Below are 26,555 nucleotides of genomic sequence, written 5' to 3' on the forward strand. Positions count from 1 at the left end.
CCGAAGAGAGTAGTTCCGTATTTACTATATTTCCTCACGTATAGCCTTCTGTCTTTTCTATCATCAGCTTGTCTTTTGTCATGTGAATGTCATTTCCCACACGAGAACAATGACTGCTGGTGGCAGGCTATTGGCAGGAAATATTTTCTGAAGAATGACTGTGTTATCACTAGTGCTATTGTGCCATTATAGAAAAGCGTCCTATGCTATTACCAGAGTTGTCATAATAACAGGTGTCACTGAAGCATACGGTATGTGTGTTCATTGTTCATTAGTAGGCAGTGTGAGTGTTCTTTTAGGAGCCTAGTAGACAAATTGGTTTTGCCACATTTTAAAAACACCCTGACTCTGTGCCCTAACCAGACGTGACACTTTACAGCATCATTTTTTTCTGCTCTCACAAAAAATGCATGATGCAATAATTACAGCTAATCAAAAGTTTGATGTTTAATATACAATTGTGGGGAGGGATTTTTGTCAACTTTTCAACATTTTTGACAGTTCTGGGTGGAGGAATTAGATTTACCATAGTGAAAAAAAAAATTTTTTTTAGATACATTCACTGATTCATGGTCAATCTATCCATCATTCTAGCTATCATTCTAGCTATTCATTGTTTTAGTTAGTTTAGAGCTTTATTAATCCCCTTGGGGCATTCAATTCAGACTTTCGTAGTGCTTCACATATACAACACTTAACACACATTCAAATACTCAAAATACACCAAATACATAAGAAAAAAATATATAATTATCATTCTATCTATCCATCCATTGTTCTATCGGTCAACTCATCAATCCATTCATTGTTCTGCCGGTCAGTATATCCATCGTTCTAGCCATCCATCCATCATTCTATCGGTCAATAAAGTCCATCCATCCTTTTATCATTCTGTCAGTCAGTCAATCTTTCTTTCTATCAATCCATTCATCCATCCATCCATAGTTCTGTTGGTCAATCCTTCCACCATCGTTCTATCAGTCAATCAATCCATCCATCCATCCACCATTCTGTCGGTCAATCTATCCATCATTCTAGCCATCCATCCATCATTCTATTTGTCAATCAATCAATTAATCCATCCATCATTCTGCTGGTCAATCTTTCCGTCATTCTAACTATCCATCCATCCTTCTATTGGTCAGTCAATTCATCCATCCATCATTCTGTTGGTCAGTCTATCCATCATTCTAGCTGTTAATCCATCGATCCATCCTTCCATCTTTCTGTCGGTCAAGCTATCCATCATCAGTTTGGTCGGTAGGTTCCATCTTTCTGTCGGTCAATCTATCCATATCCATCCATCATTCTTCTGTCAGTTGGTCGGTAGGTCCATCCATCCATCCATCATTCTGTCGGTCCATCTATCCATCCATCCATCCATCGTTCTGTCGGTCAATCTATCCATTCATCCATCGTTCTGTCGGTCAATCTATCCATCCATCCATCCATCCATCATTCTGTCGGTTGGTTGGTCAGTCCATCCATCCATCCATCCATAATTCTTTCGGTCAATCTATCCATCCATCCATCATTCTGTCGGTTGGTTGGTCAGTCCATCCATCCATCCATAATTCTTTCGGTCAATCTATCCATCCATCCATCGTTCTGTCGGTCAATCTATCCATCATTCTGTCGGTTGGTCGGTCAGTCCATCCATCGTTCTGTCGGTCAATCCATCTATTGGTCAATCTATCCATCATTCTATCATTCTAGCTATCCATCCATCCGTCAATCCATCCATCATTTTGTCGGTCAATCTATCCATAATTCTTGCTATCCATCCATCCATTGATCCATCCATCGTTCTGTAAGTCCATCCATCCATCGTTCTGTCAGTTGGTCGGTCAGTCCATCCATCCATCCATCCATCGTTCTGTCAGTCAATCCATCTATTGGTCAATCTATCCATCATTCTATCATTCTATCTATCCATCCATCTGTCAATCTGTCCATCAATCCATCCATCCATCATTGCAGCATCATATGGAGCAGTTTTAGATATTGTAAGATGTGTTAAATGAGTGTACTGCACTCTTATTGGTAGCTGAAATCATTAATCGAATTAGCATATGAACTACTTAATAAACGTGTGAAAAATTCAGAATGACGAGGAGTCAAATTCTGCAGAAACCTGTGGAGCTTTTTTTGTGAAATTCTGTGGGCACAGGTTCTGTGTGGGTCTGCCCATGACTCATCTGACTCTCAAGTTCAATACTCAAAAAACACTGAATAGTACCTGTCTTTCGTATGTCCTGCATGCTGGTGACTTTTGTATGCATGCAAACTCTCGGCATAATCACTGTGACTGACATTAACAAGGAAAAGCTCAACACCATAAGTAATAAATAGCAGCTTCAGGAAGAACGGTCCCCAGGACAGGTTACAGGAAGTGGAGAGCACCTGTTATCCACCTCCGGTGTGTGCATATGTTTATGTGAGCATGTGTACACACCTGGCTAGATGGAATGACTAATCAAGCCCTAGAAGGAAGCAAGAAACCAACAAGATCATGATGTCAGTGTCATCTGCTTACGTGCAGCCTCTCGCGCTCTCGCTCTTTTGACACCCACATTAACACTTCAGTTCTTCCTCTCCTACATTTGGGTATTTGTCTTCTCATCCAGGATTTTCTGCCTCATATATTCTTTCCACAGTTTTCTTTTTCCGTTCTATCTCTGTTGCTGACGTAAAAACCATCTGTCTTCTCTTACATTGTGCACTTTGCTTAAATTCCTCATTTTTCATTCTGGTTGTTTTTGTTTCCTTCCCTCAATCTCCCTCTATCTCAGTGTCAATACTAGAGGTTGACCTATAATGGGTTTTGCAGGTTTCAATAACTAAGGTGGAGAAAAAGCTAATTAACCAATAGTATTTAAAATTCATATATTGATGGAAAAATGTATATGGCATATTTATATATTTATAACTGTATATTTTAATCTTTATTTGTTTATAATACAGTATGTTTAATTATATAAAAAATATAAAATATATTATAAAAAACTGACTTAAAAAAAGCTTGTAACATGTAACTTTAACTTTATGCAATTGAGTTGAAGTCAGTCAGCCAGCAGTTAAACCAGTCAGCAATTATGCTGATTTAAGTCTCTCATTATATTTCATAACATCGTCCATAGAGGATTAAGGACACAAAACACTTTGATAGAGGTTTGTTTCAAGTCAGACATGAATGAAATTTATGATGCTGTTCAGTGAGTCAGATGTTAATTCAGTAAGCATTCTGGCAGATTCAGTGAATGATTTAAAAAAAAATTACTCTGCAGTTGTGGAGTCTTTTGACTCATTAAAGTTGACTTTTTCCATCCATCCAACCATTTAATAAATGCATAATTTTAAATTCAGTACTCAACTGTAATGAATCAAACAGACTTGTGAATTATTTCTTCATGAACCAGACTTTACTGGCTGCACTGTTTATTTGTTTTTACAAATGTTTTTATTTATATTTCTTTTGCAGTAACCATGTCTTTTAAATCATTTTGATTCATTTAGATTGTAAGACATCAACTCACATACTGTACAGTATCATTTGTTTTGTCATGACGCTTTAAATTTAGTAGCTCTGCCATCAAATAGCGATGGATGAAATCCTTCAAAATTAATATTGTGACACTTTTTATGTATACAGTAATCTAGTATTTCGGATTGGCTCAATTTAATCTGATTAAATTCACATTGAAATGTCACTGATATTTCTAAATAATTTTAGTAATATTCGGATTTGCATAAAGAAGTCATTTTACGTAATAAAGTAATTTTGTCACCAACATTTCTAAGTAATTTTAGTAATATTCGGGTGCTCATAGAGGTGCTGTTGAACAGGAAAATATATCTGATGGTTCCAAAAGCTTTTATTAAATGGTCAAAAACAATATTTTGGTCAGCCTCTAGTCAGTACAACCTACTTCTCAGCTCAGAGCCTCAGCTTCTCTTGACGTGTGTGTGACACACCTAACACGTTATGTCTTGAGAGTTGAGCTGAAGAGTTTTGAGTTCCATCTTTCTCTCTCTCTCTTGCAGGCTGTGTGTGTGTGATATGGATCGTTTAGGACGGAATGAGTTCATAGGTGAAGTCAGGGTGGCCCTCAAGAAACTGAAGGAGGGAGAGAGCAAGAAATACTACATGGGCCTAGAGAGAATTGCACAGGTGTGTGTGTGTGTGTGTATGAATCATTGTGACCGTTGTGAGGTTACGTCCGTTGGAATTTGTATGATGCATAATTTAGTGTTTGGGCATTTGCTGTGTTATTAATAACCTTTCTATGGTCTTACAGACTCGGGAGGGTAACAGCCAGGCAGTGGATCATGGGGCTCCTGTTGCAGAAGAGGAGGTAAAGATCCGATACTTTCCATCCCATATTTGAGACCTCTGGAAACTCCCTATTTACACTGAAACAGCCCGAATATAGAACACTCACATTCAGGGTACAACGAGGACAAAGCCCCCAGGATAAAATGACCTGATTTTAATTATCTCAAAACACTAATTAGAAAGAAAAGCACTTTCCTGATCACTTGTTTTTCACTTTGGACTGATAAACTGTCCTGGTCCATAAAGTCATCAGGTTCAGTAGCTGATTGAGGTAATTACATTTAAAATAAGTTTTAAATATTTTTCAGATTTTCACTCATGAGAATCTCTAAAGTTAAAATGAATATTTTAAGATAAAATTCTTATAATTTTTGCCTGTATTATTACTGTATATAGTGTTCTCTAACTAAAAGTAGTTCTTTAATTTTAATGGCATTCTGAAATAAATGAACAGAAAAACATCCTTTGCTCGTGGAGTATATACTCACACTACCTTTCAAAAGTCACTTATGCTTACCAAGGCTGCGTTTATTTGATCAAAAATACAGTATAAACAGCAATATTGTGAAATATTATTACAATTTACAATAATTAGGATTGTTCAGCAGCCATTTTACCTTCAGAAATTCAGATGCTCAAGAAGCATTTCTTATTATTATCAACACTGGAAACAGTGTTGCTTAATATTTTTGTGGGGGGGGGGGCATTTATTTGAAATAGAATGTTATATATTATAAATGTCACTTTTGATCAATTCATTGCATACTTGTTAAATAAAATAGCTAAAAAAATCTGTCTGATCCCAAACTTTGTTAGTGTATTTTGATACAACACTATTTTTGCCTGTACTAATATTGTAACTGCAATATATATAATGCTCATTTACTAAAAATTGTTCTTTAGTTTAAGTTAAAAGGTTATTAAAGGCAAAATATATTAAATGAACAGAAAATTTGTTCTTTACTGAAGGGTTTTAAGCATATAATTAAATATTACTCAAAAATATCTTGCCAAATGTTACTCAAATTTACTCCACACTTGGGGTAAAATGTCCCTTTATATATATATATATATATATATACACATGCAAATTTTATTACCCCCTCTGTATACACTAAAAATAAATATTTGTCAGTCATCTTTATTTTGGACTAGAAGAACAATCACACTGTTCTTAAGGGGATGTTTTGCCCCGTTGTACCGTACTGAGATATATTGTTTAGTGTACTATTGTTGGTCTGAATATTGATCAGTGGAAACAAGCCTGTCTGTCTGTCTGTTTCTCTAGCGTGGCCGTATCCTGGTCTCTCTGTTGTACATCACAGAGAAGAGTTCTCTGATTGTGGGAATTATTCGCTGTGCTCACCTTGCCGCCATGGATTCGAATGGCTACTCGGACCCCTTTGTCAAAATGTGAGTCTTCGGTCACAGGAATTGATAAAAGAGGCGGATGGGGTCACATGAATGCCTATTCATGTCAAGTCTGAGTTTTTGGCATTGCACAAGCATAAAAAGCCAGGCAATCAGAATAAACCAGCTTTGTTCGCAACATGCATCAGATAGTCATTGAACAGAATGTTTTTTGGTTTGTTGTTTTTTAAAAGTTTGAAATGAGACCCACGGGCTTTGTGTGATGGTTTGAGCCTACAACCCCACACGAGTGGAGCTAATGTTTTAATCAGTACCTCAAAGCACCGATGTTGTTCAAATAGAGTTAAAGCAAATTAGCAGACAAGTACAATCCCCAGGGCTCCTGTAGTGAGTCAATGGTGGGCATGATTATCATTTTCACAGCTTTTATTTAATTTTCACATTTATTACAATCAAAAAAGCAAGTTTTAACAAGCATAATTTTGTTTCGTCCTCCCTCGAATCATTGCATAGCACAGCGTCAGGTGAACGTAAGTACATGTAACGGCTTTATGACTCAATTCATTGGCATCGCCCTCCTCCTAGTTAGCATCATGGATTTCATTTCAGGGTGATTTATTTCTCTCTGTACCTCCGGTTGATCATAATTTATCCCCCATGCGCAGAATAATTCAAAGTCCACCCACACAATAAGACATTATACTTAGAGGCATAGGGAATTAATGGGGCATAGAGATGCACAGAGTCAAGAGGCAAGTCAGATAAAAACTCGCCCATTGTTTTTTTCAATCTTGCACTCTCAGCTTTGGCTTCCTGCCCTCCGTTTCCCATCACATGCTTTTTTATAATTTCCTATACCTCTTCTTCTCGAATCTATCCATTCCTCATGCTCTCTCTCTCTCCTCTCAAGTTTGATAAGCATGCATAAATCTTGGACCACTCTCTTCCTGTCGATGGGGTCCTGTTCATTCTTATCGTGAATGTATTTTGATGTGTTGTGTGATGGAGAGGAGTTTTTCCGCTATCTGCTCTGAGGAGATAGGATTTCCTTGTTTATCGTGCCAGTTACAGGCACTGATGGGCTCACTGGAGCAGTGGAAATCTATTGTTGGAGATTGGACTGCTTTTATACAGCGGGATAGACTGCTGGGAGTGTGCGTGTGCATGTGTGTGTGACAGCTGCTTTAGACTTGTCAATATAGTTTAGGATAAGGGGGAAATTTTGACTGCATCTCTCGTGACATGTATGAAAGCATGGCAGAGGCTTGTTTGGATGCTGGGATTGTTTGTGCATTGTGACCACTGGAGATGTTATTTGGCTTTTTTGTCCGCTGAGGTTGATTCCAGTTATGGCTGGATTTAGCTAGAATTTATTGAAGCAGCAAACTCATTTCATTAGATTGGATTTTCTGCATCAGTCACTCTTGTCTTTTTAATAGCAATAAAGGCTTTAATTGTAATTAATTATTGGATTCCAAAAAAAAACTAAAATAATGTGAAATAACTGGAATACACCAATAATGTAAAAAAAAAAAAAAAAACAGACAGGTGTTTGTGTGTATGTGTATGTGTATATATATATATATATATATATATATAAAAATGCATACATTTTATGCATTTCTATTTTTGTTTTATTCTATTTATAAATGTGACTGATTTTTTAAACATTTTATTAAAACTAATTACAATTAATTACGTTAAAAAAACTATTAATAATAATATATAATAATATTTTGGTTTGCAATAATATCTAGAAATCATACCACTAAACCACCTGTAAATTATTTTAAACTTATTTGTTTGAAAATGATGGCATATTAATTGGTTTGTCATTTTAACCCATTCTAACAGATGCTTCTCAGTCAAGTATTTCTCTCAATTTTGTCAAAATTTTCTCTGTGTCAGTCATCTAGTAACTCTCTCTCTCTGTAGTAACATTGGCCACGGGTCAACAGGCGATCGTTATTGTTGAGTCCTGGAATGGCTTAGTCTGTAACAGAGGGAACATTAAACTGGACACAAGTAGGGATTAACTGTGGAGGGAAACTGGGGGCCAATCAATACCGTAGTCGTTCCACAGGGGGAAAGAGAAACAAAATCTCTAGATTTAGAGAGGGGCAGCTAGTGATGTTTTTTTTTCTCAGCCAATCAGTGTCTGGTTTTAACTGAAGAAACTTATGCAGGGAAGCTTACCCACAACTCTCTATCTCTTCTCTCCTGTATGTGAATCTAATCATCATATCCAGGTTGCTAGAAGGAAATCCATTTAATCAATGTGCTAAGGCAAGGCTACAGGCATTTTCAGAGAAATTCAGGAAAGGAATCTACACATCAGCTGTGTTCGAAACATCTCAAATGTAATTACCCAAGCAAATCATTTCTAGACATAGCCTTTCCATTCAAAAAAGTTATTTTTAGAGCAATCAGTGAATAATTAATTATTTTCAGCAGATATCATGTGTGTGCAGAGGCAAACACTTTTACAAATGTAAAAAATTCAGATTATCTGAAAATTGTTATACTTTTATATAAAATATCTACTATACTATAAATAAATACAATCTGTGATCAAATACAATTAACTCATTAACTATCTGTGCCACCCAATGCATTTAGTTATAACTGACTTTTAGTTTGCGTGCTTAGGATTCATCATGGATTCCCTGCATTTACGGCCTGGAAAGCAACATGTAGTAAAATTTAAAGTGTTTTTATTTTTTTAATTACAGATAGAATATTCTACTATTTGTGCACACCCTTATAAATAATAATAACTGGAATGTATATCAAGACAAGTAAATCAGGTCATTTCTGATCTGATGTTCCAGAAGCCTCTTTCAATCGGGTGCTTTGATAGTGAACAAACACACAAATGGTAATCGGTAATCCAGCTGAAGCTAGCATTCACAAACGTCTGTCTTTTAGCAAATCAGTTACGGTGAACATTACATTACAATTAATATTCATGACTCAAGTATGCCTGGCACAGTTGCGCTGAGCTGCTGACAGAAAGTAAACTTCCTGAGGAGCGAAGACATGAACAACAGCGGAGAAGAAAAGCCATGTTTGACAGAAGTATGCATTGTTTTTTAAATATTCATATCATATCTGTCACAACAATGCTGTTTCTAGAAAGTTTAGTTTATGCTTTCAAGTACTTTCTCACATGAGTGTATCCATGGCAACTATAGGCATTTAAAACTAATGATATTTCTAATGTGTATTTTGAGAGGCTGATGAGATTTAGATATGCCCCCACTTTTCAGATTGTGTGTATATGTAATGATTATGAATAAGACCCCATAGAGTTCAGCTCTAATTTCATCTGGCCCTCGGCATCACCACATAATTAGAGCAGACAAGGGAATGCAGATATTATTGCACATGCTCTAATTAATGTCATTACACGGGACACAATTTCAATAGTTCCGCTTTCATCTGAACTTGTTGCAATGGCAAGACATTTAGGCTTGCATTCAAATGTTTATTCAGATGCTTGGCATTGTGCACAGATGTCTTAAATGTGCATTTTTCACTAATTGCAGAAACGATTAAGTTAAAATGTAATTAGTGACTAATTCACGGATACATGGATGCAGGTGCACATTAAAGCTCAAGTGTGTATTTTCTTGATGCTAAAATACTTTCTCCTTTTTCAGTGCAGAGTCAACAATAGTGTTTGATTTCCAGGAGACATGTCAACACTGGAACTCTGTGGTGCTTTCAGAGCATTTGTCTGTTTGTTTCAGTGATTTGAGCTTCCCAACAAAGCAACTTTGGCTCAAACAGTGGTCAGTCAGATTGACCCAATGGAAGATGTTCAAAAGTTTGGTCAGTAAGAATTCATTTATTTTATTTTATTTTGAAGAAATTCATACATTTTATTCAGCAAGGATGCACTAAATTGATCGAAACTGATAGAAAAGACTTTTACATTATGAAAAATCTTTTCAAATAAATGCTGTTCTTTTGAACCTGAAGAAATATCAAGCAGCACAACTGTTTTCAACACTGGTAATAATAAGAAATGTTTCCTGAGCAGCAAATTAGCATATCAGAATGATTTCTAAAGGATCTTGTGACACTGAAGACTGGAGTATTGATGCTGAAAATTCAACTCGCCATTGCAGGAAAAAATTTAATTTTAAAATATATAAAAAATCTAAAACGGTTACTTTATATTACTGTGTTTATGTATTTTCGATCAAATAAATGTAACCTTGGTGAGCATATGAGACTTTTCTCATAAAATACTATTAAAATGTCAACAAGAAACAAAACAAAATCTTAGGAACCCCAACATTTTGAACAGTACTGTAGATTTAAGTTTTAAGTATGCATGTGTGTAGTAATTCAATCCGTACATACTACATCCTACAGTACACACTACATGTTGATGTTGTCATGTGATGACTCTCCCGTGGCCTCATCGGATAGTAAAGTGTTCATTGGATACTTATAACTGGGTAGTAGCAGTAGGTCATTCATAAATTTATTAGCTAGTATTTTATGAATACTGTGTATTTGGACATAATATTCATCTGATGAATTTTGCATAATATAATAGAAGGGATGTAGGCACACTTATACACATTTTCATTTGTTGGCACTAGTGGCACAGAAATTACTTTTACATTTGGCAGAAGCAAAATTTGCATTGCATTCATGGTGTACCTAAAAGTTCATGCATTCACCTTGGAATCAAACCCATGACCTTCAGCTTGGCTACTGTTTGAGGTAAAGGAATGATAATTACATTAATTTTATGCTGCTTGCACTAATTACAAATGGCACAGTTTTAATATATGTAAATATTATGTAAAATGTTTTTTGTCTTGTTTTACTATGCCTGTTATGAAGTGAACTTGCTGCAAGAAATAACATAGGTCTGTAAGATTAGGGCTAAATAATAGACTGGGGGTTAACATATTGAAAATGTCATTCTTATTCATCTGAATTTGCCCTCGCTACACAATGATTTCCAATACTCAAGACTGTCTCATTGTAGGCGTAAACATTTTGTCCAAGCCAAATTTCTTCTTTCATTCAGGACTGACGGTTGTCATTGTAGACATGCTATTCCAAGATGACAGTTATTCTTTAATTACCCAGATGACGAGAGTTGTCTCCTTAGGGTTAGATCTGAATTGAGCCCCATGGTATCAAGAATGAAATTTCCTGCAGCTCTTCTTGAGAAGGACATTATGTGTCTCATGCTTAATGAAATAGCATCTAATATTAGCATGCTTAGCATCACTGTGTTTTGCTATTTAAATCAAGTTTATCTGCCCTGTAACTCTTTCAAAGTCTGATAATACTTCCCCATCCATTTTTGTCAAAAAAATATTAATAGGATCACATTAAAAAGCCATTAGAAATGCAAAATTCTGTCAATGACATAAAGCTTGTCACACAAAAATAAAAGATCATTAATATTCTAACTAAATGTCATTATGTGAAAGTTACTGATTCATTTAATGTCCAAACATGTACCAGCAAACCAGTCAATTAATATCTAAAGATTGGCTCATTTTATATTGAATTGTCACTCAAGCATCTACTATTATTATTTTAAATAGCGAGTTATTAGTCCAGTGGTTATCATCCAGTGGTAAATCATTTTTTGCACCGAACACATGCTGTGCTGTTACATGATAATCTGTCAGTATTATCCAGTTGACATTTAATGGAAACCAACAGCATGATTGCAAGAGCGATATTGGCTTTATACACCCGTTCAATAAATAAGCTGATAAGAAAGTAATTTAAGACACAATAGTTACAGAACCATTGTGTGTTCAGCACAGTTGTTTAGTACAGTCTTTCATGAATGATTTGTTCTTTTATATGAATCTCTGGTATGTCTTGGGAATAACAAGTTGTCTCAGAGACCAATTTGTTAATTTTGTTTAGACTGTGCATATGCAGCATCTCAAAAAGACACTGTAGGGCTTGGAGTGAACTATTTTCTGTTTCCCGTATTTTATTTTTGGCTGCTTGTATTCCAAATTCAGAATTTCAGTTTGTCTGTTAAATGAACGAATCAGTGTTTTTGAATGATTCAGTTGATTGAATCACTGAAACAGCATACTACTCTTACTGCAGTATTCATCTCTCTGTGGCAGACATGTATGTGTATATATATATATATATATATATATATATATATATATACACACACACATGTCTGCCACAGAGAGATGAATACTGCAGTAAGAGTATATATATATATATATATATATATATATATATATATATATCATAGCAGCAGATACTCATCAAATGATGGTGAAAAGTGCAAAACATAATTCAGATATATGGTCTAGTGATATGTGTTTTCATCATTTTAAAGAGCTAATTTATGTGTCTGAATTGTAGGTACTTGTTTTGTTTAATTATTTTACTTAATCAGCCTCAAACAACGCAGATGTCATGTGCAAATATACACTGGCATGATTCATTCATAGTGAATTTATTTCTGTTGAACCTCTACGGGTTATTAAAACATATTTAACTGTGTGCTGTGTAACTGCTTAGGGCACGGAAGCAGGTTTCACAACTCGTCATGGATCCATGTAGATGGCAATATGTCTCTTGCATCATATCCCAATGCATTTTTTTCACATCACACATGTCTCTCTCCAGCACTCTCCTCTGTAACATGTTGTGTAGGTTGAGATCTCTCATGAATAATAAATGATGAGTCCTGATTGGTAATCCACTGATGACTCCATGAGCCACAGACCTTGTGGATGCATCATCTGTCCTCCAACACCCTCTCAATCCATTCATTCCATCCATCCTCAGTTAGAGATTATCATCTCTCAGTCTGTAATAGATTGAATGAATCACCCCATCCCACCACCAACTCACTATACAAGGTCTTTCTCTCTCTAGAATTTGTCATGCCCTAAAATGTGCTCTTACACCCTTGTCTGTGTTTTTTCTGTCTTGATTGTGTCATGGATGTTTTGCGAGCTTGAGACAAGACCGGGTTAATGATTTGCTTTGATGTTTCAGAAGTTATTAAATTTTCTCTGCAGAGGAATGATTCATTTCTGGCTATTTCTTTTTCTCTTTATCAGTGTTTTGCAGCCTAACATGGGGAAAAAGTCCAAATACAAAACCTCAGTGAAGAAGAAGACACTAAACCCAGAGTTTAACGAGGTCAGCTATTTCCATTAAAGGTGTGGTCACATGAAACTGTACAATTAATTAAGAGTAAGGTTCTCGCAATTTATTAAAAATGAAAAATGCTGATTTCTTTCTGTTTACATCTGCTTGGACTAAAATGTCTTTTACACAGTTTTTTTTTTTTCAGTGGTTGAGACTTGTAACCAGTTACAGACAAATGCTATGGCAAACCAAAGGCATTTAAATGAGTCTATAGGGCTTATAAGGGAGTTTAAAGCGGTCTTAAATATCTTTTTTTTAATCTAAAGTAATAATTGCAATAAAATATCAGGGAGAAATACATAACGATTAGGATATTCTCACAGTCATGCAGCCCTTTAGACTTTCTGCTCTATTCAAATCCATTCATATTCATGTAAATGTGGGCGAGTGGAAAAGCAAACATAAAGTCAAGAAGTTTCATTCTTGGCTGTAAACTAAATTCAAGTTTGATGAACTTTGAATTTGTGTAGTCACAGATTGATCTCAGCTCAAAAATGAAGAATAAAAATTTGGTTTGCAATTTGTGGGAAAGCGAAGTAGGTGATATGACAATTTTTATTCTATCATTTTTTTGTTACTTATAATTTATGATTTACTTAAAAACAGAAGCCCTAGAATGTGACATCCTTTTCTCATGTTTACAACTTTGCATGCTCAAAGCGGAGTGTGACCACACCTTCACTCAATGTGAATATAAATGTTGTTTTTGTCCCTCTGTTAAAACTCATGTGTGTCCTCTTCAACCAAGAGTTTACCTATGAAGTCCCGCATGATCAGCTGGCCAAGAAAACCCTGGAGATCTCAGTCTGGGACTATGACCTGGGCATGAGCAATGACTTCATAGGTGAGTTTTACAAGCAAGTCTATGGTGCAGAGCACTTCACCAAACATGAAAGTACACACTGTTTGAAGATTAAATCCACTTGATGACAATGGTAAAACAATTGTCTACATAAAGAAAAACGCTAAAAGGATGATCAGCTATACCATTCAGATAACACACATTTTTATAAGAATCAATAAAGGTTCACCTTACAAGTTATTTTGTATTTCCTATACTTAGTTATATATTCTGTATTTATTTATTTCTTTATTTATTTATAAGTGTGTGTGTGTGTGTGTGTGTGTGTGTGTGTGTGTGTGTGTGTGTATACAGTGGGTATAGAGAAGAATCACCCCCTTTAAAATAATCACTTTTTATTTGCTTTGCAGCAGGGATGGGCGATACCACTTATTTTGTTTTCTATACGATACGAACACTTTTAATGGCCAGTATCGTCGATATTGATACAATACTTCTAAACCGAACTTTTAAATTATGAAATTAATTAATTATTAAATTACTAGGAGTACAAAGGGTAATAATACCAACTTAACTTTATATTTGAAATGCATTTTAACATTCAATACGCCTTAATTGCAACTTTTTAGGTTATATTTTGTTTACAAATGGTTAAAATATGTTTACTGTAGTGTAACAATGGAAATCTACCAATACTATAGTTAAACTATGGTCACTTTACCATGGTTTATTTTCTTAAGAGACTGCCAGTAATAGGCTGTTGCATGCATAAAATGCAACCTTTTTATTCGGAGAGTGTATGATTTATATTAACAATACAGAATAGAACATGAGCAATATAAACTTTTAACATTTAAATTTAAATAAATGTACTGCACAAATTAGGGTACAATTTCAATATGTTTATTGTGAAATAACTCAAACATAGATGTCTTTTCTGCATTATTCTGAGCTGCCATTCCCAAAAACAAATGTTTTCTTATTATAGGCTACTCTTGGGAAACGCAGCTCTATTTAAATTCACTGTCAGAAGTAAGTGAACGCTCTCTGTAATTGATTGATTCTGCCTTGCAACATTTGTGTGTTCAGATGAGCAGGAAAATCCCTCCCACACAATTATTTGCTAACATAGGTTATTCGTCCAATTTAAGGCATATTGTACGCATTATTTTTTGTTAAATAAACAAAAACACTGGTCAATAAAAACACCTTAGTATTGATATTTCTTTTATTTGAGTACCGATACTTTTGATACTCGCATCAGTATCAGTACTTCAGGATCGATTCGCCCATCCCTACTTAGCAGCCTGAAATGAAGATGGACAGTTTTTGTTTTATCCAGCTGTATTTACTCAGTGCAACTTATAACATCCATGTGAAAGATATAACACCGACATATCAGAAAACAAAAAACAAAAAAAAAAACAGAATCACTGAGTTGGAAACTTGATCAGTTGTAGCTTGTTTAGCTAATTACCTACTCAGTGGCACATAAAGCCATTTGAAATTCAACTGTGATCAGCTGTGGTCATTTAGATTAGCTCAGCATGAAAATAGCTTTCCTGGAGCATTTCAGTCCTTGGTAATGCAACTGAGCAAACAATCAACTGTGGGCACCCATCAAAAGATCCTCCAGGATAAAGTTGAGGACAGGCACAAGTCAGGGAGATGGATACAAAAAAAATTCAAAGGCTTTATCAATGCCTAGAAGCACAGTGAAGTCTATTATTAAGAAGTGGAAGGTATTTGGTACAATACAAACCCTCCCTGAAAGAGGACGCCACTTCAAACTGGATGAAAGTGCCAGGAGGAAACTGGTCAGAGAGGCAACAATATCACAGGTTTGTATGGGAGGGAAGAAAAAAGCCACTCCTCAAAAAAGGCCATATGCAGTCACAACTGAGCTTTGCCAGAACGCACCTTTTAGATTCTGAGGCAGATGAAACTAAAATTTAGTTATTTAGCCTCAACACCAAGCGATATGTCTGGTGGAAAGCATACAGTAAAGCATGGAAAAAACAGTAATATCCTATTATGGGGGTGTTTCTCTTCAGGGACTGGAACACTTGTCAGGATAGAAGGAAAAATGGATGGGGCAAAATACCTTCAAATTCTTCAGGAAAATCTGCTGCCCTCTGCCAGAAAGTTGTCAATAGGAAGGTTTACCTTCAAAACATGAAAATGACACAAAGCACACAGAAAAACTGAGCACACAGTGGTTGAAGGAGAAAGAGGTGAATGTCCTTGCATGGCCTAGTCAGAGTCCAGACTTAAACCCCATTGAAAATCTTTGAATGCATTAAAATGCTGAACTTGAGCAGTTCTGCAAAGAAGAGTGGGCAAATATTACAAAGACTAAATGTGCAAAGTTAGCAGAGACATATCCCAACAGACTAAAGGCTGTAATTAAAGAAAAAGGCGGTTCAACAAAACACTGACACAAGGGGGTGATCCTTTTTCCAACTCACTGATTCTGTGATATTTTTTTCCTCGACATGTTGGTATTATATCTTTCACTTGGATGTTACAAGTTGCACTGAGTAAATACAGCTGGATAAAACAAAAACTGTGTCCGTCTGCATTTCAGGCTGCAAAGCAACAAAATGTTATTTTAAAGAGGGGTGATTATTTTCTATACTCACTGTATGTATATATACACACAACTTTGCAGCAAAATTAAGTAAAAGTATAAAAATAGAGTTATAGGATATACCTGTTTTGTACTGTGTATATAAGAGTGATTTGATTTGAACATTACTGCAGAATGCTTTGCTGCATAGACTTCCAATGTAAATGCAAACTGAGCAACAAATCAAATTATTGTTTCTGGTATTGTCAGCATGCCAAAGATGCTGCAGATGGAGCTTAACTTATTTTGACATGCATCTTTCCTTTAAGATGTTTTGTTTAGATGCTTTGTTCTTGTAGAAGCGAATGTTACAACTTGCATGTGTCATTTCCTGAGCAGAATAAGACAAGAGAGTTTTATATGAAGGGTAGTTCACCAAAAAAAAAAAATCTCATAATTTGCCCATTCTCATGTCATTCCCAATCTGTATGACTTTTTCTTTCCTTGGAGCACCAAAGGAGAAGTTTAGCAGAATGTCCATAATGTGTGCTTTCTTTGCATACAATGAAAGTAGAGGGGTTCAGGGCTGTCAAGCTCCAAAAATAAAAATAATTTAAAAAAAGCATCACAAAAGGATCATAAAAGTAGTCCAATGTGAACCATACATGATAACTTTGTGTGAGGAACGGACTGAAATTTAAGTCGTTAATCACTGAAAGTGTCACTCGAACAGCTGTGGTCATTATTCACTTTTAATGAAAGAGCAGCCTGGACATTCTGCTATAAATAACTGCTTTTTGTGCTCCACAGAAGAAAAAAGATCATACAGGTTTCGAATGTGGGTGAGAAAATGACAGAATTTTCATTTTTGGCTCAGCTGTCCCTTAATAAAAAGAAACAGAGGAAGAGACTAGAACTAAGGCTCTTAAGCTTTGTGCAATGACATGTTTATTTATGGCTGAATGACAAGAGCGCTCTGTAACGATCGGGACAGTGAGAGTAATTGATGTCAGTGTTACTGATTTAGAGGGGATGGTTGAAGAACGGATTGAGGGGGGCATCAACAGCGAAGTGTAAAAACCTGAAGCGATTTAAATGAACAGAGAGGCTTGTGAGAGACATCCAGGTGTGAAGGCACACGGAGGATGCAGGTCTCAGATTGACAAGTGCAATGCAGCTTAGTATTTATTTAACATTTTCTTGGATCTTTCCAACTCGCTTTCTTTCACCCACTCCCTGTCTATTTCCTTTCTTTTTTTTTCTTCATTCCCTGTGGCAGGGATGTCATGCGTAGGGTTCATTTGTCATGGCTTGCTCGTGGCCATGAGCATGCGGTATTGATGAGAGGTGTGTGTGTGTGTGTTTGTGTAGGAGTGATCGAAGCGGGACAGAATCTCAGTACGTGAGGGGTCTGATGAAATGAAACACAGCTTGTGTCCACCAACATATTCACATGCACTTTCATTATTCAGAGCAAGCTCAGGTGTTAGACTAAGGGGGAAATGTGCTGAAGTGTCTAGAACAACTCAACTTCAGAAGCCACAAATACATACTGTATTATTACATGAAATATTCATATAAATATTACATGTACTGTATATTTAAAACCTATTATATACAGTATATAAAAATCTACTTAAGCAATGTTTTACACTTATAATTTTGAAAAGTGGTTAGCATGTACTAGAATGTAACCTTGAGTTACTTGGCAACAAACATCCAACCATAATGCTTACCTCATTAATTAAATATTCATGTGCTGTTTTAGGTACAGTGTCTGTGGGGAAAGTTAAAACTGTCAATGTGAACAAGATTTAAAACAGATTTATGTGCGAATATAGACAAGCAGGTATTAAAACAGGTTGTGTGCTCATCACTCTCCGCCCAGTTTTATTACCCTTATGAATAGATAAATAAGCATCTAATTACTAGCTAGGGTAAAATATGAACAGTAGAAAACAGAATAGATTAGACCAATATAGCATGCAGTTGCCTTGTTCAAAAGTTTGGGGTCAGTACGATATTAATTTTTACTTTTTCTTTCTTTTCTTTTTTTTTAATAAATTAATACTTTTATTCTTCAAGGATGCATTAAATTAATTATAATAATTTAAAATAATTAGAAATAAATTCTGTTCTTTTGAACTTTCTAGTCATCAAAGCATCCTGGAAAGAAATCGGTTTACACAAAATGCAAAAAGCAGCACTTTTCAACATTGATAATAATAAGAAATGTTTCTTGAGTAGCAAATCAGCATATTGGAATAATGTGGTTACATTAAAATATTTAATAATTTTGCTCTTTTTACTGTTTTTTGATAAAAAAAAAAAAATTCAGCCATGGTGAGCATGAGAGATTCTAACGATGCTAACGGTCTAATCTGATTCAATGATCTATGCTAAGCTAAGCTAAAAGTGCTACCGCCAGACCGGAGATTGGCTGAATGGATTAAAAAACGGTAAAACTCAACTGTTTAACTCTAGGGGAGTTGGAAAATGAGTCTATTTTCAAAAATAGTGGCATGTTCCTTTAAACACTAGTGTAATTATTCATTGTTTTTTTTAAGCTTCTTTTTTTTGGTCATAATCATGCAGCCCTGCTATTTTTCATTTGGTATCCTATTGTTCTCTCTTTCACAGGTGGCGTTGAATTGGGGGTTAACGCAAAAGGAGAGAGACTGAAACACTGGTTTGAGTGTCTAAAGTACAAAGGAAAGAAAGTGGAGTACTGGCACACACTGACACAGCAAGGAGCCCCTTGCAGTGACTAAAACACAAGTACACACTTGTTAATTCTCTGCTAAGTAATACAAAAATAATGGAGTAATAATGATAAAGAAATGCAATAATGCTCAGTCTGAGAATGATGATGATGACGTTCCATATTAATGTGTGAGAAAAAGCATAATAATCTATTGTACAGCTAAGTGTCACATTCTTTTGTGATGAGAAAGCAGCAAGTGTGATCACAACCCCGGATTATGACGCACAAAGAATCTACCCCTTTTTCTGGTCTTCACGTCACTAATGTGAAATCGTACTGTGTTGTGACTATGCCACAAGAGCTCATGCCATATTATAGTGTTATTGTTTATTACATGTTAAACGTGTAATAGCATCCTGGTGTTTGTTACAGTTGGTGGTGCCGTAATTTTGCACACTGTCAAAGCACAACACATCCAGCTGACTGTAAATGTCTGTGTGTACCTATGTATTTACCTTTTGTGATTTGTTACGAATGAAAGTTTACAGTCTCTTCCAGCCCGACAAAAACATGATGCACAGGAAAAGCACAAGGGACGGCGCATGAAGGAACTCTAAAGCAATGAAAAGAACTGTCTATGGATTTAAATGTTCATTTAAGAACTTCCGCCCGTCACTTTGAGCAGAACCAAACGACAGTCACCTCAATGCAAATGTGTGCGTCTGTGTGTGTGAATGTCCCTGTCTGTGTTTTGTCTTTGTATGTCTTTGTCGAATGTTTGTATAGTCTACAAAAAAAAAAAAAAAAAAGCGCTGATGCACATTGACAGACTTTTTTGCTTTCTCTCCGGCACCCTCTACAGGTTTAGAGGTCTAACCGCCAGTACAGAGGGTGAATCGCCTCTGGCAGGCCTCATGCACAACTGCACGCCCCATTAGGGGTTAAATTAGCAATCAAATGAAGCCTTTGAAGGACAAACTACCTGTCAAGGACAACTTTGGGTCGCACAAGAGTCAGAACACAAAATCTGGGTTGATTTGCTTGGTCATCCTGACAGTTAGCTCTGTGAAAAGATGCACATTTCTTGCCATGCGTGGGGATTTTGGCTATAATTGTATCCATGTGATAACATTTATTAGCTATTTATAACATTCAAATCATCGACCTTTGATCTAGTCTCGATTGAAGACATTTTAAGCATTTAATTGCACAAAAACTTGTTAACCTCATCCTTTCATGGCCCTCGTCCACCATTCCAAACTTGGAGTTCTGTTCGGTTCTTTTTTTTTTTTTTACATTTGAGTTATTAAATGAATGGCCTAAATGGTGTATAATAATCAAATGTTATTCTAAGCAGCTGCATGCCAAGTGAATGTCACATAAGCTTTGATGGACCACCGATCTGTGTTGCTTATGTTTGTCATAATATACATCAACGGGTCCATCTAAGGGTATTTGATTTTGCTCAGTGAACTGGTATAATCCTGGCTACCTTTGATGAAACAGCGTGGCATTTAGTTAATGGACTGGCACCACCTGCCAGCCGAGATGGGACTCCAGGGGGACCGTTAAAGGGATAGTTCACCCAAAAATTACGTTTTCAAAAATCACCCTTATTACGTTTCTGGACCTTGATTTTGGTAGTACCCTTGCTGTCTATGGGAGGGTCAAAGTGCTCTCAGAATGCATCAAAAATATCATAATTTGTGTTCTGAAGATAAACATAGGTCTTGCGGGTTTGGAACGACTTGAGGGTGAGTAATGACAGAATTTTCATTTTTGGGTGAACTAACCCTTTAATGAACAAGGTGTCAAACTGAAGGACGATTATTCAAGTCTCGCTCACGTGTCCTCGTTGACTGTCTGTGTGGAACATGTGATGTGACTGCCATCGTGTGTCAGTCTCTGTAACTGCGTCTCGGAAATAAATTGGTGCAATGGTGGCTGTTGGAAATGGGAGCGAGTTTTTTGCATTCAAGTCTTATAAAGATATTTCATTCATGCAACAGATTTGTCATGTAATGAAAAATAAATAATGAATGCATGATGTAAAGTACATCTTTAATGACCGAGATTCTGCATGCATTCTAATTCTATGCATAACATGATATTGTTACATAAATGCATTTGTTTGTGATAAATGAATGAATGTAGAACAGAAAGTTTCATTTTTTTGTGGCGAAACACTGTTGTGATGTCTTTTTTTAATCTCTCTCTTTTCATGGATTAATTATTCTTCCCATGAATAGAGGAGCGCCAGTTCATCGTTCCACAGTATCAGAACGAAGGGCTGTGGAGCCGCAAGAAAAAGAGATTCTTGTGGCTGCTGCGGCTTCCACCCCCTGCTCAGTCAATGAGAGAAAGGCACTATGACAAATGTCTGAGATGAATGATTCAGAATCCCCCGGAAATATTCTACACAAGTTAGGCTTTAAGAAGAGATCTGACAAACCTGAGGAGAGGCGAGGAGAATTCTGTCAGGATTTACTCATGCACATTTGTTCCAAATCGACGTGTTGTTTATTTTTATTTATACAAAGCGAGAACTTTTAAAGTGTACATGCTTCCTTTTTCCATTCAAAGAACCATTCATTGTTGCCAAAAAGGACTAAAAGCACCATAAAATTATCATAAACATATAATAAAAATATTTGCACTAAATTCTAAGTTATCTGAAGCCATATCATAGCTTTGAGTGAGGACCAGGCCAAAATGTTTCAGAAGATTTTCAGTGAATAATGATTCACTCATTCATCTCATTTCTGATTTTCTTCTCAAAAAGTTAAACTATGACTTGGAATATCTTATAGTCCAGGATTTTCTGGTAATATGTATGTTGAAAATGGGAATGTGTATATATGTAAAAAAAACAACAAAAAAAAAAAATCTCCTTTTGTGTTCTACTGAGAAAGCAGCATACAGGTTTGGAATTGAGATAAGTAAATGACAATTTTAATTTTGTGTAAACTTTCCCTTTAAATGTCACATTCTAGCTCTTTTCTAGCATTTTGGAGTAAAAAAAAAAAGTGGCATTCTTACCCAGATTCCTCAGTAAGCCCTCTAAAGGTGTGTCCACTATCAGTTTAATTTTAGGCAGTCTGACCTCAGCGGTTTGGGCTGGGATTGTATTAATCTCAGAAACCATTGATTCAATTGACTCTCTGTTTATATTATTTTCCATCAATACAAAGGATTCTTCTGACGTTGTGCGCGGGATCAGTATGTACAGGCTGTTTTTGCCCGTAAGACAGAACTTTCCGACCTGCAGAAATAGTTCTGCAATGTATGTGTTTGTATTCGTACAAATACAGTCCAAGTGCTTGTAGTTCATTTTCAGGAAATGGTGTCATTGTTGCAATGTAAAATTAAGGATTTTTTTTTTCTTGTAGTTATTTTTTTAATCTAAATATTTCTATATTGGATTATATAAATATTTTTTATTTAACATTTTTAATAATAAAATTATTTTTTTTATCTGCTTTAAATGTTTTATTTATCTATTGGATGTCAATACTTGAACTACACCACACTAGTATCTAGTGAATATATTCTGTTTCTTGCCAAATTATTTATTTATTTATTTATTTATTTATTTATTTATTTATAAATCACTGATATTTTTTCCCATAACAGAGCTTGATTTAAAGAAACTTGCCTCTGATCTATGTAAAAATATATAACATGGTCTCACTGATGACAGATCAAAGCACTTTTTAAATATAATTTTTAGATGTGGTGAAAGGTGGCATCCAAATTGGCTGATATTCTGAAGAGAAAAACAAACTATGTTTTATACTAATTTGCCTTATACACTAAACAAGGTAAATCTCTAATACAATGTAACAAAGTTCTGTATCCAGTTAATAATATCAATATCAAGTCAAATGGCACAGCTTCCTGACAATGACCTTTGTGCACTTACCTCAGCCTGTAATTTTTTGTTGTAGCCCATTTTAAAGTTGTACTTGGAGCTGTAGAGAGTTGGCACTTACATGACCTCACCTGAAAACTTCATGAAGTTTTCTTGTTTATTTGAGAATTCAAAAACTGTCTTCCATTTACCTGTAAAAACAAAGAAACACAAACACAGTCAGAAAAAATCAAAATAGGTACATTATTCAGATATATAATGTCACTCACCATTAAAGTAGACAGCATTTAACAGAACAAATGAGGTGGCAGGATCCACAGAATCAATTAACTTTGTGATTTTCTTGTTTGTCTTCTGCGCCACCTATTGATTAATGAGTTCCATGTTTTGATTGCTATCATAGGTCAGTTTCTCTGACAAGGCATCATAGAACTCCAGTGATTGGTTGACAAAAGATTCTCTCAACTGTTGCTGTATGTGGAAACAAAAACTGTTTAGGCTATGGATGTGACTGCACTATTAAATTAGGCAGAATAAGTGATTCTGATGTAATTACAGAAATACTGCTGACAGTATATGTCCTTGAAAAATAAGTGTGCCTAATTATAATCCTAAAAATACATTTAAAAAAACTGTACTTGCAGATAATAAAGGAATGAAACACTTGTGTGGACTTAAAGAGATTAGACTTTCATGCCTGTTTCTTAACACTTTTAAAAAGTGCACTTGTAATAATGTCAAATTAAAAGTTTTCCTCTAAATCATTGTTTTAAAGGTGCTGTATGTAAGTTTTTGACTTTACTAAAGCATAAAAATACCATAATATGTTTGCAGATATTTAAGAAACATGCTAAGTTAACATACTTGTTTATCTAAAAAAAACAATGCTACAGTCAGTTTTTCTCCTTTGAAAATGTGCGTTCAGGGTACGTTCTGCGTACGTCGCTTATTACATTCGAGATGATATCCTCTCGCGCTAATCAAGGCTAATGCAGTTCTTCAAACGCACCTGTGGTTGATGATCAGTATGGCTGGATTGAGTTATCTGAGATAATTGCGCGTTTATGGGTTGGTTTAAAAGGGATTACGAATCGATACTCGAAACCATGATCAGCAATGCAGCCAGCAATTGGCTGGCGGCAACCTAATGACATCATATAATTAAAAAAGACACCTTGACAAATTTCTGGACTGTTATAAGGAAACAGCCAAGAGAACAAAATTACATAAATGTTATAATAGATAAATGTGCACTGTTTTTATTTTGTTTTATTTTTTACATGATTCCCAACTATTTATATTAACGATTTCTAATATTTGTACAGGCTTTACATTTTTATTTCAATGTAGTAATTAGCAAATCGTTTAATTTTATATTTGAACAGATTTGTTACGTGACAGCATTAATTAAAGTTTTTTAGTTTATCATAAATGCTTATCAGTAAATTCTGCAGCACATTAATCAAATTTTGTAAGCAATAGGATTATGAAATTACTTATAAAGATGTACTTAAGTCCTAATTAAGTGGGTCAGATAAGCACTTTTAAGATTAACTAATATATTATAATATATTTTCAATTGATTCATGCAGTTAGGTGTCTGAAAACACTTAATTCTTTTAAATAATATTATTTCCATAATAACTCTCCTTTTAAAGTATTTATGTATTTTTTTAACAATGTGAGTGGTTATCTTAGATAATAGGTGTTTGTTTTTTGTTTTTTTTTCTGTGCTTACCTGGGGAATAAAGATGGTAGAGGCATTCGTGTGTCCTTTATCACTTGTTTCAGTTTGTCTCAAAATGCACACAGAAGAATTCTGAGGGAAGCCTAAGAGCGTCTTCCAGCTGTGTTCTGGTCTCACCTCGAGCACCTTGGAAAGAGGGTGACGCAAAGAGAGAAAAGAAGAGAAGAGGCTCAGCAGGTCAACAAAGAATAATGTGTTGCGTTTTGGTGATTGTCTGATGTTCCTCCGGCATTTGTCTTACCCAATAGCAGGTTATAAAAAGCTACAGCAGTAGCTGCTGATTGGGGAGAAGATCAAGTTGGTTTTGAACCTTTAAGATCGGCGTATACAGAGGTGAAGAATTCTCTGAGTGAATCCTGCAGATTCGCCTTCCGTGATCTCCTGTCCTGATCCCCACAGGCCTCCCATGGGTCAGTGTGGCCAAAGCAACGGGGTGGAGGAGGGGCTAAATAGTAGGTTTTACCCTGAAAAATAAGTGATTTCTTTCAAAAAGGATGTGATCTGAGATTTAAAAATACAGTTTATGTACATGTATACTAACAAAAATGCTCTGCTCTGAAATTTTACATATCCCAAAAAGAAAAACTTCTTCCAGTTATAGATAGCTGTTTTACAGTAGATGACCCCTGAGTAAACATCTATTTTAAAAATAACTCATTTATTCACTCTTAGTAAGAATAATATTAAAACAAAATGTATAATTTTCCAGATATTTTCTTTATTTTATTCTTTATAAAACTAATGTTGTTTTTTTTTATTTTATTACTTAAATGTATAGATAATATAAAAGCATTCGTAAATGTTTGTCTGTTTTAGATTAAAGAATTTCTTAATTTTCTTCCTAAATGTAAGAATGATATCAAAGCTGGCAGAATTTTTTGCATACATTTTATTTTAAACATATTTTTTTTTATAAAGTTAAATGTAAAAATAATATTAAACCCATTTTATAAATTAAAATAAATAAAATGTATTTTAAAAATAACTTATTTTATTTTAATAATTATATTTTATGTTTTATTACTTTAGTAAAGTACAATAATATTGAAACAGGCTTACTTTTATACATTGTTCTAATTTATATTTACATCAATTTAAACTAAATGAGAAATGAGCACTTTTTTAATATATATATATATATATATATATATATATATATATATATATTTTCTTTAGAGCTGATGTCCCAGAAAACCCTCTGAGGTATCTTGTTGTTCTCTTCTTGGTCATCTGTGTCTTTGTTGGGCATGAGAAGCATATCACCTTTTTCTGTTTCTCGTTTCCAGAAAACAGGGTGTTTTTCTGTCTCTCTGGAAGAGAAAAATTTAGCAACCTTGCACAGAAGCATCACAACATTCCCAGCTACTACTCTGACAACCTGCCATTCCTGAAAGGGTGGGGGCACTAAGAAAGAAAAAAAAAGGTTCAGTTTATTAATTGACCTCTGAGATTCACAGTCGTCATTGCAAGAAATCCTTCTAACCTTTCACACGTATCGTGAATGTTCTCCTCAACCTCACATGTTCCTCTCCTTTATAGCCATCCTGAAACACTTGTACTGTCCTTCTTGGGTGGTTTTTATGTTTCTGAGGTTCAGGATGTTTCCTTTCTCCTCAAGTGTGTGCTGCTGCTGTGTGTGAGCAGACGTGAAGCTCCAGGTGTATTTAGAGTCGGCCAGCACAAGAGCATCGTCAGGAAGACAAGTAAGGGGAATGCTGTTTAGCAGAACAGTGATGTCACAGGTAGACAGGGAAAGCTGAAGAAAAATCAAACTGTAAAGCCACAATTAAAATGTCATAAAAGTGGTTTATATGATTTGTGTATTATATATTAAAGTCCTCTGAAGCCAGTGAGGAACAGATATTGGACACATCAAAAGTCATCCCGTTGTTGGTTATAAGTAATGTCATTTTCCTACTATTCCTATACAGTTTGAATTAAAATTTTTAAGGTTTTAGTTTAAGGTTTCATTTTAA

At 35.2% G+C, this 26,555-nt stretch overlaps 1 protein-coding gene and 1 pseudogene across 2 annotated transcripts in view; one reads left to right on the plus strand and one right to left on the minus strand.

The window, feature by feature from the left end:
* LOC109063595 (double C2-like domain-containing protein beta) overlaps nucleotides 1-21,055 on the plus strand; it is a 36,061-nt gene extending 15,006 nt beyond the window's left edge. Inside the window, exons 6-11 of one of the 2 annotated variants that reach the window (XM_042761854.1) lie at nucleotides 4,045-4,171; nucleotides 4,299-4,355; nucleotides 5,625-5,749; nucleotides 12,796-12,877; nucleotides 13,634-13,730; nucleotides 18,898-21,051. In XM_042761854.1, coding sequence (XP_042617788.1) covers nucleotides 4,045-4,171; nucleotides 4,299-4,355; nucleotides 5,625-5,749; nucleotides 12,796-12,877; nucleotides 13,634-13,730; nucleotides 18,898-19,028 — 619 coding nt within the window. In that variant the 3' untranslated portion in view covers nucleotides 19,029-21,051. Of the gene's footprint in view, nucleotides 1-4,044; nucleotides 4,172-4,298; nucleotides 4,356-5,624; nucleotides 5,750-12,795; nucleotides 12,878-13,633; nucleotides 13,731-18,897 lie in introns of both variants that reach the window. The other variant, XM_042761855.1, reaches the window with a different exon arrangement.
* On the minus strand, nucleotides 19,728-26,359 carry LOC109063569 (annotated as a pseudogene).
* Between the last annotated feature and the right edge of the window lie 196 nt (nucleotides 26,360-26,555).

The sequence above is a fragment of the Cyprinus carpio genome, chromosome A8, assembly GCF_018340385.1.
Source record: "Cyprinus carpio isolate SPL01 chromosome A8, ASM1834038v1, whole genome shotgun sequence".
Classification (NCBI taxonomy): Eukaryota; Metazoa; Chordata; class Actinopteri; order Cypriniformes; family Cyprinidae; genus Cyprinus; species Cyprinus carpio.